This window comes from Schistocerca americana, chromosome 7 (assembly GCF_021461395.2).
Source record: "Schistocerca americana isolate TAMUIC-IGC-003095 chromosome 7, iqSchAmer2.1, whole genome shotgun sequence".
Taxonomy (NCBI): domain Eukaryota; kingdom Metazoa; phylum Arthropoda; class Insecta; order Orthoptera; family Acrididae; genus Schistocerca; species Schistocerca americana.
Window position 1 is genome coordinate 145,021,608 of NC_060125.1, and position 17,446 is coordinate 145,039,053.

Genomic DNA, 17,446 nt, shown 5'->3' on the forward strand with positions numbered 1-17,446 from the left:
ACACATCAGCTGCTTAACAGACGCATAAAACTTCTCTTGCGATTTTCTCGCAATTGTCAGAGTAGTGCACCTTACAACTTACACACTTTTTTGTTTTAGTGGCCTACTAAATGCGTACAAAGTTTGAAGTAAATCTGTGATCCCAACGTCGTGGTCTCCACGTGTATATATTTAACACCGGACGACTTAGCTGCCGTTAGTGGTGACTTTGTTTACAGGCCTTTTCGTAGAGTTATGATTAAAAGTCGGAGAACAATGGATATCTTCTCTTTCACGTAAGTTAAAGTCTCAAGCAGCAAACGCCTCTTGCCGGCGTACTGAAGCACCTACAGCCGCGAGCGGACTGGCCGACTGCAATCCGATAATACAAGCTTTGCATCAGAGACTCCGCGTGTTGGTCACTCCACTCTGCCGTGAGTATCAAAATCCGTACTGTAGTCAGAGTGGCTTGCGCATACAAACAGAAAAACGCGACAGGGGACTATAATTCATCACAGGAATCTAATTTGCACCTAATATTTATAAATTACATACCCTTCCCTATTAGTGAAAACCTTATCAAAATCACTACAGTGGCTCCTGGGCTGAGTCTTCATATATACACTGAGGTGAAAAACGTCATGGGTTAGCGATATGCACATATACAGATGACGGTAGTATCGTGTTGACAAGATACAAAGGGGAATGTGAAAACGTTTCCGACGTGATTACGGCCGCACGGGAGGGACTAACAGATTTTGAAAGTGGAATGGTGATTCGAGCCAGACGAATGGGACATTTCCTTAAGGAGTTCAATACTTTGAGATCCACAATGTCAATAGTGTGTGGAGAACACCAAATTTCAGGCATTGCCTTTCACCACGGATACGCAGCGGCCGACGACCTTAACTTAACGACCGAGAGCAGCAACGTTTGCGTAGAGTTGTCAGTGCTTACAGACAAGCAACATTCGCGAAATAACAGCGGAGGTCAATGGAGTACATACTCGTATGACGAACGCCTCCGTTAGGACTTCGTGGCGAAATTTGACGTTAATGGGCTATGGCAGCACACGACCGACGTGAGTGCCTTTGCTAACAACACGACATTGCCGACATTGCACATTGTAGAGCAGTACGAAAGTAACTTTAATAAGTGGTATGAAGATGGATGTATTGGGTGTGGTGAAATATATTACGAAAGTAATAGAAATGATGAGTGGATTAAGTGTGTTTCTATTCACGATGGCCATACGAATGTTGTTGAACATTTGATAATAATTGTAACTGCCGTGGTCAGAGAAAGACAGGCTAATGCTCAAACAAAACCACCAACTCATCAGAAAAGCCAATGTTCAGTCAAGATTTGTAAGAAACTGATAAAATTGTTTTGGATTAAAATATTTAATAGCATAGTTTCATATTCATTACAACGTATTCCAAATAAAATTATTTAGTTTTAACTGACTCTTTTATTCAGGTGTCGCCATTTTTATACGGTCCATCTCTCCCATTACACTGGTCCATCTCACCGTACACCTATGGGTGTGGTGGACCACTCACATAAGTTTTCATTTTAAAATATCTTTTTTGTTTTAAGCGGTAGTGCCTCAGTAACACATTGTACTTACGTTTATATGCCACACTATACAGGCAAGCTGCCAGAGTCAGAAAATGCCGAAAATCGACAAAGTTTATGCTGAAGAAAAAAAGTGGTCCAAGTCTCCCAGAGCCTCTCTAGACCAATTCTTGGGTATTATTCGTCGATCTGTGACTGACGCCGGCCGAAGTGGCCGTGCGGTTAAAGGCGCTGCAGTCTGGAACCGCAAGACCGCTACGGTCGCAGGTTCGAATCCTGCCTCGGGCATGGATGTTTGTGATGTCTTTAGGTTAGTTAGGTTTCACTAGTTCTAAGTTCTAGGGGACTAATGACCTCAGCAGTTGAGTCCCATAGTGCTCAGAGCCATTTTTTTTTTTGTGACTGACCAGCTTGAAAACTGGGAAGCAGAGAAAACTCGAGGAAGAACTGCACATTTGGCACAGGTTTATTTCTTCAGTGTGAGAAAACACTGACCCTGATGCTGCTTGAGACGTGACGAGAAAGACGTTGCGCCGACACTCAGAAAGGCAAAGTTCCAACAGGACTCCATAATACACATCCATAGCGGCCATGATGATAAATTTAGAGAAAGTCGCGCTTGTTGAGAAGATTATCGACAATCATACTGTCCATGGTAATACAGTTTGGGCAGGGAGTCCTTCGAGCACAATGGTTTGATGGCGCTGAAGTCAGCGTCACCGGTAACGGCGACCCAGAGAGTCGGTGTGGGATCTGGGGGTGGGGAGTACCGCGGCGAGTGCGGAGTCGAAAATGCTGACTAGGTAGCGACATTGTGTATTGACCCTGGGTTTTCTACGAGATATCGACGTCTCTGCGCAGGATGTAGGCGCAGATGAGGACGCCAGGGTGGCGGCAGTGGTGGTAGTGTGCTATCTCAAAAACGACACAGTAGGCAGGGCGCCACACCGAGTCAGCTCGCTGGCCATGTTATGCCCGACCTCACATACGCTGGTCACGAGACCAAGTCAGCTCAGTGGCCATGTTACGCCCAGCCTAGCGTACACTGGACGTGAGACCAAGTCAGCTCGGTGGCCATGTTATGCCCGGCACTGTGGGCAGCCGGTGAGGGCGAGAAAACACTCCACGTCGATCTCAGGACCCCAAAACTCTGGGAGGCAGTTAGTGTTTCGTGGAGTGACACCCAGGGATACGGCAGTTCTTGACGCACCTAGGTGATGTCGTAGTGGTTCGAGGACACGCCCTGCTGGAAACTGGCCAGCGGAGGTCAGAAGTGGTGGAGGGAGGGAGGGGGAGGGTGGCTGGGAGGGTGTGTGCACTTAGTATTACCGACTCAAAGGAAGGCCTCGGCGCTTGTTCGTGACGTCACGTCAGCTAGGCACGGCGAACGCCGGGTCTGTTGCAGGCATATTCATAATGGTGGTGTCTCCCTCCCTGACACAGGAAAATGTGAAACTATTGGCGGTAGTTGACCAACACACATTGTTCTGAGAGATTCCTGCAATCAATTAATTGTGCAATTCATTACACTTCTTAACAATTAGTGTACTCCTGAACTTAAGTTTCCACCTGTTTTAAGGATTGACATACAAAAACAACTTCATGGTTTAGCAGCAACGGAATTCGTGCTTCTTTTCCTTTTTTGTAACTCTGAGGAAGTTACGTTTGTACTGGGTTGCTTTTACAAGAAACTGTGAACATATTGGTGCTCTTCTTTAAGTATCTTGGTTGACTATGGGGTGAGGAGCACTGAATGTTAATGAAATATCTTGCGATTGTACACGTTGGGGGGGGGGGGGGGGGGGGGGCAGAAGAAGAGGCAAAAGAGAGATACTTGTATTATCAAATAAAATTTTTTTATCTTATAAAGTTTCTCCTTTCAGTTGCAAGAGGGGAATATTTATCTTTTCTAATGTGCATGTTTAAAAAAGTTTAAGCTCAGCAGTATTTTCGATGTATGAAGCTATTTTGTTTCCTGTTTAGAATTCCAAGATTGTAATCACTGTAATCTAATGACTTGCAACAGTTTGACATTTAAACATGTAAATTAGTTCACATTTCCAGTGACGATGTCAAACGAAAATAAATAAATAAATAAAAGAAACGAGTTCATTGTAAGTGGGTTGGGGTAAGTTTCGATAACAAAATGGATCAAGTAAATATAGTTACTTGAACGTAAAATTTCCGAAGCTTGCGATGGGGCAAAGCGTCTTCTCATATTGATCTACGTTTGTTTCGACAGGATTCAGTAATACAGAACTATGATCTTCATTTGTAGCTTTACGATAGTAAGAAAATCTTTCATCTAAATAAAACTGCAGAATCCAAATTAATGCCAAACATTTTGTCCAAAAATAAGAGATTTATAGTGATAAGCACGCCCATGCGTTTCTGCCTGCAACAGACCTGGCGTTCGCCGTGCCTAGCTGACGTGACGTCACCAACAAGCGCCGAGGCAGCTGGCCGACGCCTTCCTTTGAGTCGGTGTTGGTATTACCCGCTGGGCTCGGGTGTGATGACTGTGATGCAATCCCGCTTCTCGCTTTCTGGCGCGTAGACAGCTGCCAGAGCACGTCATGCTGCGGCACCGAGAAGCCTGGCACACCGCAGCAGTAAACGACCGTGTCGGAGAATGCTACCGGCATTACTTTAGCACGCAGTTGAGGGGTTTTGTCAGGGTGGGTCTGCATACCCCTCGGCAAGTCGCGCAGTCTCGACTGTAGCCGATGCTGTCACTCCTTTTCTATCGTTGATGTCATGTGGCAGTACTACGTAAAGCAAAACATTTTACGAATAACCCCATATGCACTGAGCCCCTCGCAGGTTTTCACTAATGGGAATCTCGCTGCTCTACCAACGGCCCAGTAAGATCTGCATGGTAAGAGACCTGTTCTGCAAAGAACCGCTGTAGTGCCAGTACTAACAGTGTCGTCGTAACTGCCATCTGCTTCACATCTCCTGTGCAGCAACCTACGTAAATTTAAGTATTAACTGTGTTTTTCTTACTTGCCACTTCTTTTCCGTGTGTTTTTGCTTTTAGGAAGCTTTAATTTCCGAGTACTAGTAATAGTGTTCCATAGATTTCGTGTTTATTTTGAATACTGTCCAGAGACAGTTAGTGCTTATTGTCATTGTTTCCAACAAGAAGTATCTAGTAACAACAGTTTAGTCAGGTATCAGCCGCCTTTAGTGAATTAGCAGTCTAGTTAAAAGTTGATTACTTAACTCTCTACAGTAAAGTGTTTATTTCTTAGGATGCATAGGATGTGTGACTGCTGTGTACGTACGCAGGAGGAGCTGGCCACTGTTCGCAAACAGCTGAACGTGCTGATGGCCACGGTCAGCCGTCTTCAGGCTGCTGCGACGGAGTGTAGCGGCAGTGGGGAGTCTGATGCGTCGCATGGTACACCCGAGGTGTTACATGCTTCACCCACGGTCCCTGCTGTCGAGACATCTTCGCGGGTACCGGGCGCGGTTGGGCCACCCTCTCCCCAAGGGGAGTGGCGGGTTCAACGACGTTCGCGTCACACGAGGCGGAGGGTCAATGTGGAGGCTGGCCGTGTGGCATTGCCCGCTCTGCCTGTGAGTGGACATGTGGCCGCTCCTTAAGCAAGGTCCGAGAAAGCACACGGGGGGAGGGGTTTATTAGTGATTGGGAGCTCCAATGTTAGGCGGGCGATGGAGCCCTTTAGGGAGATAGCGGAAGGGTCGGGGAAGTAGGCCAGTTTTCACTCTGTCTGCTTGCCGGGGGGCCTCATCCGAGATGTGTAGGAGGCCCTGCTGGCGGCGATAGAGAGCACTGGGTGCACCCAACTGCAGATTGTTGCTCATGTCGGCACCAATGACTCCTGCCGTCGGGGTTCAGAGGTCATCCTCAGTTCGTACAGGCGGTTGGCGGAGTTGGTGAAGGCGGAAAGCCTTTCTCGCGGGGTGGAATCTAACAATTTGTAGTGTCGTTCCCAGAACTGATGGCGGTCCTCTGGTTTGGAGCCGAGTGGAAGGTTTAAACCAGAGGCTCAGACGATTCTGCGGAGATCTGGGGTGCAAATATCTCGACCTCCGCTGTCAGGTGGAGAAATGTAGGGTCCCCCTGAATAGGTCAGGCGTGCACTACACGTAGGAAGCGGCTACAAGGGTAGCGGACTACGTGTGGAGTGCACATGTGGGTTTTTTTAGGTTAGAGAATTCCCTCCCTAGACCCGACAAGACGCCTCCTGAGACGCGACAAGGTAGCAGTAGGCAAACCGCAACAGGGATTGAAGAGTTCCTAGATAACAGAAAGGAGCATGTCATTGCCAATGGAGAGAAGTCTCCCGAAATAAGAGTGATTTCAGGTGTGCCGCAGGGGAGCGTCGTAGGACCGTTGCTACTCACAATATATATAACTGACCTTGTGGATAACATCGGAAGTTCACTGAGGCTTTTTGCGGATGATGCTGTAGTACATCGAGATGTGGTAAGAATGGAAAATTGTACTGAAATGCAGGAGGATCTGCAACGAATTGATGCGTAGTGCAGGGAATGGCAATTAAGTCTCAATGTAGACAAGTGTAAAGTGCTGCGAATACATAGAAAGAAATCTCCTTCCTCATTTAGCTACAATATAGCACGTCAGCAACTAGAAGCAATTAATTCCATAAATTATCTGGGAGTAGGCATTAGGAGTGATTTAAAATGGAATGACCATATAAAATTAATCGTCGGTAAAGGAGATGCCAGACTGAGATTCATTGGAAGAATCCTAAGGAAATGCAATCCGAAAACAAAGGAAGTAGGTTACAGTACGCTTGTTCGCCCACCGCTTGAATACTGCTCACCGGTGCGGGATCCGTACCAGATAGGTACGATAGAAGAGATAGAGAAAATCCAAGGGAGAGCAGCGCGCTTCGTTACAGGATCATTTACTAATTGCGAAAGCGTTACGGAGATGATAGATAAACTCCAGTGGAAGACTCTGCAAGAGAGACGGTTAGTAGCTCGGTACGGGCTTTTGTTGAAGTTTCGAGAACATACCTTCACCGAGGAGTCAAGCAGCATATTGCTCCCTCCTATGTATATCTCGTGAAGAGACCATGAGGATAAAATCAGAGAGATTAGAGCCCACACAGAGGCATACCGACAATCTTTCTTTCCACGAACAATACGAGACTAGAATAGAAAGGAGAACCGATAGAGGCACTCAAGGTATCCTCCGCCACAAACCATCAGGTGGCTTGCGGAGTATGGATGTAGATGTAGACGTAGACCGTGTCTTAAATAGCGTATGGGTACGAAAAATAGTGCACTGTTTACAATTTAGATTTCATTTTTTTCGTTGTTTCTTTTCGAATCTGCTCGGATAAGCCAGCTACTGTGTGACTGTGTTGCAGACAGACACGGCAGTCGCTCGAAGATGTACGCCCGCACGCTGCTGGCAGTGTGCGCAGCAGCGGCTGTGGCCACCGGCTGCGCTGCGGCCCCCGCCCCCGCCGCCCCCGCCCCCGCCGCCGCCGCCCCCGCCCCCGCCGCCGCCGCCGCCCCCGCAGCGTGGCACGCTCCGCCCCCTCACGAGGAGCGCGCCGCCCCCTTCGTGACGGGCAGCCGCGGCGGCTACGGCTACGGCGGAGACTCGAGCCGTGACGCGCGCCGCAGAGTCGCCCCCCGCCGACTCGTCTACTACGCGGACCTACCCGACGTGAGTACCTCGACACTGCCGCAACAGTCCCGATACACACGCCCGTGGAACCAGGTTTAAATCGTCGCCCGGGCAGTCTAATTAAATTGACTAAACCATTCTCGGCTTTAGGCTGCGTTATTCTGTAACACAAAAACAACTGCACTGAGTGTCCTATTAATCCTCGACAGCCAAGTAACTTTTGTCCAGAAGCAAAATTTAGAAAGTGTACCGAGCAACTGTTGGTTTGCTGCCGTCGGAACATTAACATCTCCTTAAATAACTCTCAGTATTGTTCACTCACAAGGGGAGGCCACGACGTTTGGAACGCGGATTTACTTCAAACTTCGTACACTCGTAGTACTCCATTAGGACAACAAAATGTGTAAGCAGTAGAGCGCACTTCTCAAGCGTTATTGAGAAAATCGCAAGATAATTTCGATCGTCTAATATATACCTGTGCGTGGCCGTTTTTGCCATGAAGCGGCGGCTGTCGAGTGGGGTAAAAAAAAAAAAAATGGGTAGCGTTCAAGCCCCGTAATTGCTGGATCGCTGGATCGAGTCCCGTTCGCCAGGTTTTTTATTTTTAACATAATTTTTTACTATTTATGTTACAATTGATGTAATGGGAAAAATACGTGTAATCGGATGAGCGTTTATTAAATTTACGACGTTATGTGGCAGTTTACAAATTTTTACTATCACAAATAAGGATCTATGCGCCCAAACTGCGTGAAAATGTAATCACATGTCATTTCTAGTATAATATATTCGTCCAATGAATACCCGTTTATCATCTGCATTCGTTCTTGGTGTAGCAATTTTAACGGCCAGTAGTGTATTTGTAACACAGTCATTTTCTTAACTATTTATATTACAATTGATATAATGGGAAAAATACGTGTAATCGGATGAACTTTTATTAAATTTACAATGTTCTTTGACAGTATACAAATTTTTATTATCACAAATAATATAATTTTCATAACTATCGACTATTAAACGACCAAACGCATAAAGTGATACTGAAAATATATGCTTGTCCGTGATTTGAGAAATCCCTTATACCTGGAAGGAGCCCGAAACTACTTGTTACCTCCAAATTTTCGGCTTTCAAAAGATGTACAATTAATCGTCGCTTTAGACATTACGAGTACAATGGCAGGATGGTATTTTTCGTAAAAACATGGAAAACATCAAGTTAAACGGCACCAGCTACATTGAATAAATACTGTTTCCGCGTACGCAAGGTCTTTTGAGGTTTTCCGTTGAAAAACAAACCTCGTTGACATTTAATAAACCTCTCTTTCAGCCGATAATATGGAAGCAAACCATGAATAACGCAGCATTTCCTTAAATATCGGCGCTGATAATTGATCATACAGTATCGAGTGCATTTTAACAGCGTCTTAACGAGAAGCAATTTCTCGTTCTTTTTCTATTAAATACGAACAATTTTGAAGACACGGACAGAAAGACATTTTCAGTATCACTTTATGCGTTTGGTCGTTTACTAGTCGATAGTTATGAAAATTATATTATTTGTGATAATAAAATTTGTATAATGTCAAATTACATTGTAAATTTAATAAAAGTTCATCCGATTAACGCATTTTTCCCATTATATTAATTGTAATATAAATAGTAAAGAAAATGACTGTGTTACGAATACACTACTGGCCATTAAAATTGCTACACAAAGGACAAATGCATATGATAAACGGGTATTCATTGCACAAATATATTATACTAGGAATGACATGTGATTACATTTTCACGCAATTTGGGCGCATAGATCCTGAGAAATCGGTACCCAGAACAACCACCTCTGGGCGTAATAACGGTCTTCATACGCCTGGACAGTGAGTCAAACAGAGCTTGGATGCCGTGAACAGGTACAGCTGCCCATGGAGCTTCAACACGATACCACAGTTCATCAAGAGTAGTGACTGGCGTATTGTGACGAGCCAGTTGCTCGGCCACCATTGACCAGACGTTTTCAATTGGTGAGAGATCTGCAGAATGTGCTGGCCAGGGCAGCAGTCGAACATTTTCTGTATCCAGAAAAGCCCGTACAGCACCTGCAACATGCGGTTGTGCATTATCCTGCTAAAATGTAGGGTTTCGCAGGGATCGAATGAAGGGTAGAGCCACGGGTCGTAACACGTCTGAAATGTAACGTCCACTGTTCAAAGTGCCGTCAATGCGAACAAGAGGTGACCGAGACGTGTAACCAATGGCACCCCATACCATCACGCCGGGTGATACGCCCGTATGGCGATGACGAATACACGCTTCCAGTGTGCATTCACCGCGATGTCGCCAAACACGGATGCGACCATCATGATGCTCTAAACAGAACCTGGATCCATCCGAACAAATGACGTTTTACCATACGTGCACCCAGGTTCGTCGTTGAGTACACCATCGCAGGCGCTCCTTCCTGTGATGCAGCGTCAAGGAAACCGCAGCCATGGTCTCCGAGCTGATAGTCCGTGCTGCTGCAAACGTCGTCGAACTATTCGTGCAGATGGTTGTTGTCTTGCAAACGTCATCATCTGTTGACTGAGGGATCGAGACGTGGCTGCACGATCCGTTACAGCCATGCGGATAAGATGCCTGTCATCTCGACTGCTAGTGATACGAGGCCATTGGGATCCAGCACGGCGTTCTTGAACCCACCGATTCCATATTCTGCTAACAGTCATTGGATCTCAAGCAACGCGAGCAGCAATGTCGCGATACGATAAACCGCAATCGCGATAGGCCACAATCCGACCTTTATCAAAGTCGGAAACGCGATGGTACGCATTTCTCCTCCTTACACGAGGCATCACAACAACGTTTCACCAGGCAACGCCGGTCAACTGCTGTTCGTGTATGAGAAATCGGTTGGCAACTATCCTCATGTCAGCAAGTTGTAGATGTCGCCACCGGCGCCAACCTTGTGTGAATGCTCTGAAAATCTAATCGTTTGCATATCACAGCATCTTCTTCCTGTCGGTTAAATTTCGCGTCTGTAGCACGTCATCTACGTGGTGTAGCAATTTTAATGGCCAGTAGTGTAAAAAAGAAAAACTGACGAACGGGACTCGATCCAGCGATTACGAGGCTTGGACGCTACCCACTCGGCTGCCGCCGCTTCATGGCAAAAACGGCCACGCACAGGTATATATTTGACGACCGAAATTATCTTGCGATTTTCTCAATAACGCTTGAGAAGTACGCGCTACTGCTTACACATTTTGTTGTCCTAATGGAGTACTACGAGTGTACGAAGTCTGAAGTAAATCCGCGTTCCAAACGTCGTGGCCTCCCCTTGTTATTAATCATTTTCCTGTACTAAGAAACTATACAGAAACGTGTCGTAGTGTACGATTCACATAAGCACGACGCTACTAGAAACGTAACACAGAATGGACACCGGTCATACAGTCAACCGTCAGGAAAGTGCACATACCCGGACAACGTAACTGGTCCACTTGCAGGAGCTGACAGTTAACAAATAGAAACGCAGTCACAATACACACCGAGCGTTCAGTCAACTGTCTTCAGCTTAAAGTTTCTGTGAGTGCAATGACGGAGAGAAGTACAAAAGCTACTTATCTATGGAGACATAAGGTTAGGAGAACGGTTTGCAATCATTTTTCCCTGTCTGCAATATGCGTACACGTATCACAGTAGTGTAGTGCTTTTGAACGATGTACTTGGTTCACTAAAGGTAAATAGTTCACGTAGTTCACTGGAAACTGCATCGGCATTACTTTTGTTTTATTGCAGCTGCAGGGAAGCGCAATGCTACTCAGGCAAAGGTGCTCCACAGCCGACAGGAATTCACCTTACTGACGGTTCACTGAACGACCACCGTGCAGTTTCCTTTTGTTTACTTTCAGCACCAGCAACTGGACGCATGTCGTTACCCAGGGTACCTGCACCTTCCCGACGGTCGCCTGAATGAGCAGTGTGAGAGAGAGGAGGGGGGGGGGGGGGGATTAGTGTTTAACGTCCCGTCGACAACGAGGTCATTAGAGACGGATCACAAGCTCGGATTGGGAATGATGGAGAAGCAAATTGGCCGTGCCCTATCGAACTCACGGAAAACCTAAATTGGGAGGGGGGTCTGAAGCGTCGTCCTCCCGAATGACGACAGTGCATTTTGTGTTACGTTTTTAATAACGTCATATGAACGTGAACGGTTCACTGCAAGACGTTTTTCAACAGGTGTTGAACAGTGGACATGGGTTATCGCATAAAAAATAGTGGGTGCTACTTAAAAAAGTCGTATTGCTGTTCGTATGTTTGTTATGAACACAGTTACATGTAAGGCAACCATGCTGATAGACTGTGATCCAGGTAGCTAAAAAACATTTGCTCGACACAGTTTTTACTTTTGCTTCTGGACAAAAAAAGTTCTTTGGGGATAATACACAACCTGACGATTCTGGACTGTCGCTGGGCATTGAGAGAGACGACGCCTGTGCAGCAGTGCTGATGCAAAGGTCATTGCCAGTAGGTGGCTTGCAGGTCAGCAGCTTGTAGCCGAGAGCAGAGCTCCCGCTGCAAGGGATCGCTGCTGCATGGCGCCTCCCTACATCCTCACTGGTACGTTTATCTATATATTCGCAACCAACTCTCCAAATAGATTAATTCTCAACGACCAGATTTCTTCACCTGGCTTGTGTACTCATGATGTTATATTCATGACGTACTCGTTTCAATGGCCAAGAAAAAACCATAAGTGGCAGCTTTTAGAGATTTTAACCGCATCAATGTGTATGAGCTTACAGCTGACGCCTGTGGTATTTCTTGGCAGACAAAGACAGGAAATAACTTCGACATAAACAATGAAGTATCCAACTTCACTAAGAGACTTAGTAATGTATACGACAAATACGCACCTCTGAAACAGTAAGAGTAGGGAGAAAACAAGCACCATGGCTTACAGTCCACCTAAGACACCTTCTGAGTGTCAGAGTTGCAGCAACGGGACGTACAAATGGTACCCGACCTTTGATAGTCGTCTTACCCACAAGCAACTACGCAGTCGAATTAGTCGATCTGTGAGAAATGTTAAGATCAGGAATTCCCATTTGCTAAATAAGGACTTTCACAAACCTGCCATTTGGAAAAATCTACGAGGTCTATGAATAGCCAAACCGAAATCTTCAGCTGAACCTCTAGTTCTTATTAAGGATCTAAATGAGTATTTCAACACGCCGACATCCTTACTTGACCAACGCATAAGGACACAAACTATCGATTCCGTTAAAGTTCAGTGGGTGGTACAAACGAAAAACTTTTTCTGCATCTGGAGGACAATTGCACAATTTCGTTCTGCAGCTGCAGGGCGCGATAATATAACAGTCCAAATAATCAGTCGTCTGGCCGAACTTTTACTGCCCAAAATAACGAACATTTTTAACCATTGTCTACCGCCAGCATATTTTCAACAGCCTGGAAGGAGGGACTCATAAACCCGTTACCCAAGAAGGGATCTGCGAGACAGCCCTCCGACTACAGGTCCATTTGCATTCCACCAGAACTGACCGAGGCTTCAGAATACATAATTCAGGAACAACTCACTAATTATTTAATCAAATAACATCTTAGATGAATACTAGTGTACGAGTCGAAGAAGCCTTTGATGTTGAGACCGCCCACTCGGCTCCAAACCAAAGGAACAATGCTGCAAAGTACGAGCTTTGCTTGCACCCCATACACGAAGTTATCAGCTTTCACCACCTCCTTCAGCCACCTACATGGTCTCAGACTGCATGCAATAGGCGTCATTGGTGCCGACATGACCAACAAGTTGCAGACGACTGCACCCTGCATGTTCGATAGTCGCAGGCAAGGCCATCTGCACATCTGGGATGGGGCACCCCACTAGACATACTGAGTGCACATTGGGTTTCTTTCCAGTCCTGAATACTATATACCTAAGGGGCTCCATAACGCGCATAACTTTGGAGCTCCCAATAACTAGCAGACCTCTTCCCACGTGTAGGAAACGGAACACCTACAGCTGTCCTTACGATGTTATTTATTGTGCAGCTACCACTTTCGGTGCTTCATTGCACCATCTTCAGGCCTTAGTTGATGCTGAAGAGGTTTTCACGATCCATATATACGATGCATCAGTGACCAAAATAGCTGGTCTCCAACCATAAACTGTCAATTCCCACGTGTATCTGCTCGAAGCTTGCTGAAGGAACGGCCATCTGTTCACTCACTGGGTGAATAGGCGAGGCCGTATGGTCAGCCTCCACATTGGCCCTCCATCTCGGTGGGCACGAACGTGTTACCACCCACCACTCACTCTGCTGTGAGGGCGGATCTACCGCGTCGGATACACTAGGAGGTGCGTCAGCAGCAGAGCCTGTGTGCGAAACAAGCGATACCTGAGGTGCCCCGAGCAACGCGACAGATTCTCCGTCAACGCTACACCCTGAGGCAGCAGCCATAGCTGTTTGCGAACTGCAACCCGCTCCTCCTGTGCCCGCACACTGCACGCACACATCCTAAACGAGCTAGCAAGCCTAACTGAAGAAGTGAACTATGGTTCAAATTGCTCTGAGCACTATGGGACTCAACTGCTGAGGTCATTAGTCCCCTAGAACTTAGAACTAGTTAAACCTAACTAACCTAAGGACATCACAAACATCCATGCCCGAGGCAGGATTCGAACCTGCGACCGTAGCGGTCTTGCGGTTCCAGACTGCAGCGCCTTTAACCGCACGGCCACTTCGGCCGGCTAAGTGAACTATCAAAGCAGACATAAACCTATATATGGAACTTACTACACTCCTGATGTATCACCAATGGACGCTGATGTGTAATGAACTGTGTAGCTGGTTGTTAAGAAGAAATTAAAAATGCGCCACAGATTGCCTGAATTTACACTTACAGTTAAAAACGTTAGGTTAAAACTAATAGAAAAACACATGAAATTTAAGAAACATGCTGTTAGGATAACACAAGAGATGTGAACCGGCGACATCAGAGGGCCTGGCAACCCCTACCTCCCCCTCTGGCCATCTCCTCCTCTCCCTGTTTGTGTCCATCCCCTCCTTCCCCCTCGCTGTCTCTCCTTGAATCAAGGGGCTGATAATTGGTAGCATTTGCCGAATGATCGTCGAAGAAGTACTGTTGGTACACATATCAGCCCCTTGGTTCATCTGGCCGGTCAGCAGCTCCACAGCTGCACGTCTACTCGCCTGTACACATCTTCACAGCTGTCATTCACCTCCGTCACTTATGGCCCGTAATGCACTACAGCTTCTTCGTCACCGGTTTTGGATAGTGCCTTTTTGCCGTGCACGATATACTTTAACCATGGCACTCAGCCGTTTCGATAATGCTTCCACCCTTGGCCCAGAAGCCAATGATGAAAGCCCCCTGGACGTCAGATAAATCATTCCGTTTCCGCATTATGCCAACGACTGCACTGTTTTCCGCTTTATATACCCTCCACTGCTAGTACTCCCACCAGCCGTCTGTGAGTGGTTATTGCACGTTGGCGTCGAACGTAGCCGATGGTCACATTATTGTCAGTGGATCATGTATTTTGGACATTGCCATGTATAATAGTTGTGGTGCCGTTGAAACTCTATTAGTAATTATTCTGTAAGACGTACGGAAACGTGTATGACGTTCCGTCTCTCACAATAGTGGAATTCTTATTGGCAACCAAGAGCGTTTCCTCTCATATGGTCTGGAGGTCGACTATCCCTGTATTTCCGAAAATGTTCCTAGGTAATTACAGTTTGCTGTGATCTGCATTTCCTCTCATCTGGTCTGGAGGCCGCACTATCCCTACATTTCCGAAATCTAAGTACAATTTAGTATTCCGAACTGAGTGGCGGTAGGTGGTCTTTGCAGATGAATCATGTTCCATCGGACAGATAGCCGTGGGCGTGTACGGCGAGATACGTCTGAGAGCAACACTTTTAGGCTGGAGGAGGGAGCTTTATTCTCTGGGGGAATGTTTTTGTGGCATACCTTGGGTGATCTCGTCATTCTGGAAGGCGTAATGGATCAACAAAAGTACGCATCTATCCATGGGGGACCATGTCCTCTCCTAAAGGCAGTTTGTTTTTCCTAGGCATGATGACATCTAGAGTAGGACAATGCAACGTGTCACACAGCTCGCATTGTACGTGCGTGGTTTGAAGAGCACCAGGATTTGTTTATCGTACTCCCATGGCCACCAAACTCTCAGATTTTAAACCCAATTGAGGTCTATGGAACCACCTCGATCAGGGAGTTCGCGTCATGGATTCTGAACGGAGAAATCTAGCGCAGCTGACCGCAGCACTGGAGTGGGCATGACTTCACATCCCAGTCAGTACCTTCCAAAACCTAGTTGACACTCTTGCTGTGTATGTTCTCGCAATGGTCTGCACTGCAAAAGGTGGTTATTCAGGCTTTTGACAGGCGGTCACATTAATGTGACTGGAAAGTACATTTTTGTGGTCTTTGGAATGAAGATGCACGTGTTCACGCTGGTATATCCTGCCCGAACCTCTTCTTCTCTGTAACTACGCAGTTTGCACCCAGTTGAACATGCTTAATTTAGGCAAGTCTCGGTTTACCTCTTCAATTTTTACTCCTGAAACTTACCATAATTACCAAATTGACATTTCTGTGATACCTCAGGATGAGATTACCAGCTGATTTCTTCTTCCAACGAAATTATGTCGTAACTTTCTTTTCTCAGCAATACAAGTTAAAAACTCTTCGTTGGTTATCGAATGTACCTGTATAACCTATAGCGTTCTTCTATAAAACTGTCATTGTGTTGTTGTGGTCTTCAGTTCAAAGACTGGTTTGATTCAGCTCTCCATGGTACTCTATTTTGTGCAAATCTCTTCATCTCCGAGTAACTACTGCAGCCTACATCTTTCTAAATCTGCTTACTGTATACATCCCTTGGTCTCCCTCTACGATTTTCACTCCCCACGATTCTCTCCAGTACTAAAATAGTGATCCCTTGATGCTTTGTAATGCGTCCCACCAACCGATTCCTTCTTTTGGTCAGGTTGTAACACAAATATCTCTTCCCCACAAACCAAACCAAACAAATATCTCTTCTCCCCAATTCTGTTCAGTACTTCCTCATTAGTTACATGATCTACCCATCTAACCTTCAGCATTCTACTGTAGCACCACATCTCAAAAGCATCTATTCCCTTTTTGTTTAAACTATTTATCGTCCACATTCCAAATCCACACATGGTTACACTTCAGACTATTACTTTCAGAAAGGACTTACTGAGACTTAAATCTGTATTCGATGTTAACAAATTTTTCTTCTTCAGAAACACTTTACCTGCTATTGCCAGTCTACATTTTATATCCTCCCTACTTCGACCATCATCAGTTATCTTGCTTCCCAAATAGCAAAACTCATTTGCTACTTTAAGTGCTTCATTTCCTAATCTAATTCCCTCAGCATCACCTGATTTAATTCGACTACATTCCATTATCCTTGTTTTGCCTTTGTTGATGTTCATCCTATATCCTCCCTTCAAGACACTGTCCGTTCTATTCAACTGCTCTTGCAAGTCCTTTGCTGTCTCTGCGAAAATTGCAGTGTCACTGGCAAACCTCAAAGCTTTTATTTCTTCTCCCTGAACTTTAATTACTGCTCCAAATTTTTCTTTTGTTTTGTTTACAGCTTGCTTATTATACATTTTGAATAACATCGGGGACAGGCTACAACGCTGACACACTCCCTTCTCAACCACTGCTCCCCTTTTGTGCCCCTCGACTCTTATAACCGCCTTCTGGTTTCTGTACAAATTGTAAATACCCTCTTGCTCCCTGTATTTTACCCTTACAACCCTTAGAATTTGAAAGAGAGTATTCCAGTCAACATTGTCGAAAGCTTTCTCCGTCTACAAATGGTGTAATCGTAGGTTTTATCTTTCCTTAACCTATCTTCTACCACACCTGTCAACGCCTGCTTTCTTTGGGATTGGAATTATTATATTCTTCTTGAAGTCTGAAGGTATTTTCCCTGTCTCATACGTCTTGCCCACCAGATGGAAGATTTTTGTCATGGCTGGCTCACCCAAGGCTATCAATAGTTCTAACGGAATGTTGTCTACTCCCGGGACCTTGTTTCGACTTAGGTCTTTTAGTGCTCTGTCAAATTCTTCACGTAGTGTCATATCCCCCATTTCATCTTCATCTACGTCCTCTTCCATTTCCATAATATTGCCTTCAAGTACA

General features: G+C 45.8%; 1 protein-coding gene across 1 annotated transcript in view; it reads left to right on the forward strand.

Annotated features, from left to right (window-relative positions):
* Positions 1–17,446, forward strand: part of LOC124622801 — a 234,137-nt gene that overhangs the window by 179,811 nt on the left and 36,880 nt on the right. Inside the window, exon 2 of the mRNA XM_047148593.1 lies at positions 7,109–7,231. Within this exon, the coding sequence (XP_047004549.1) occupies positions 7,109–7,231 (123 nt within the window). The remainder of the gene's footprint in view (positions 1–7,108; positions 7,232–17,446) is intronic.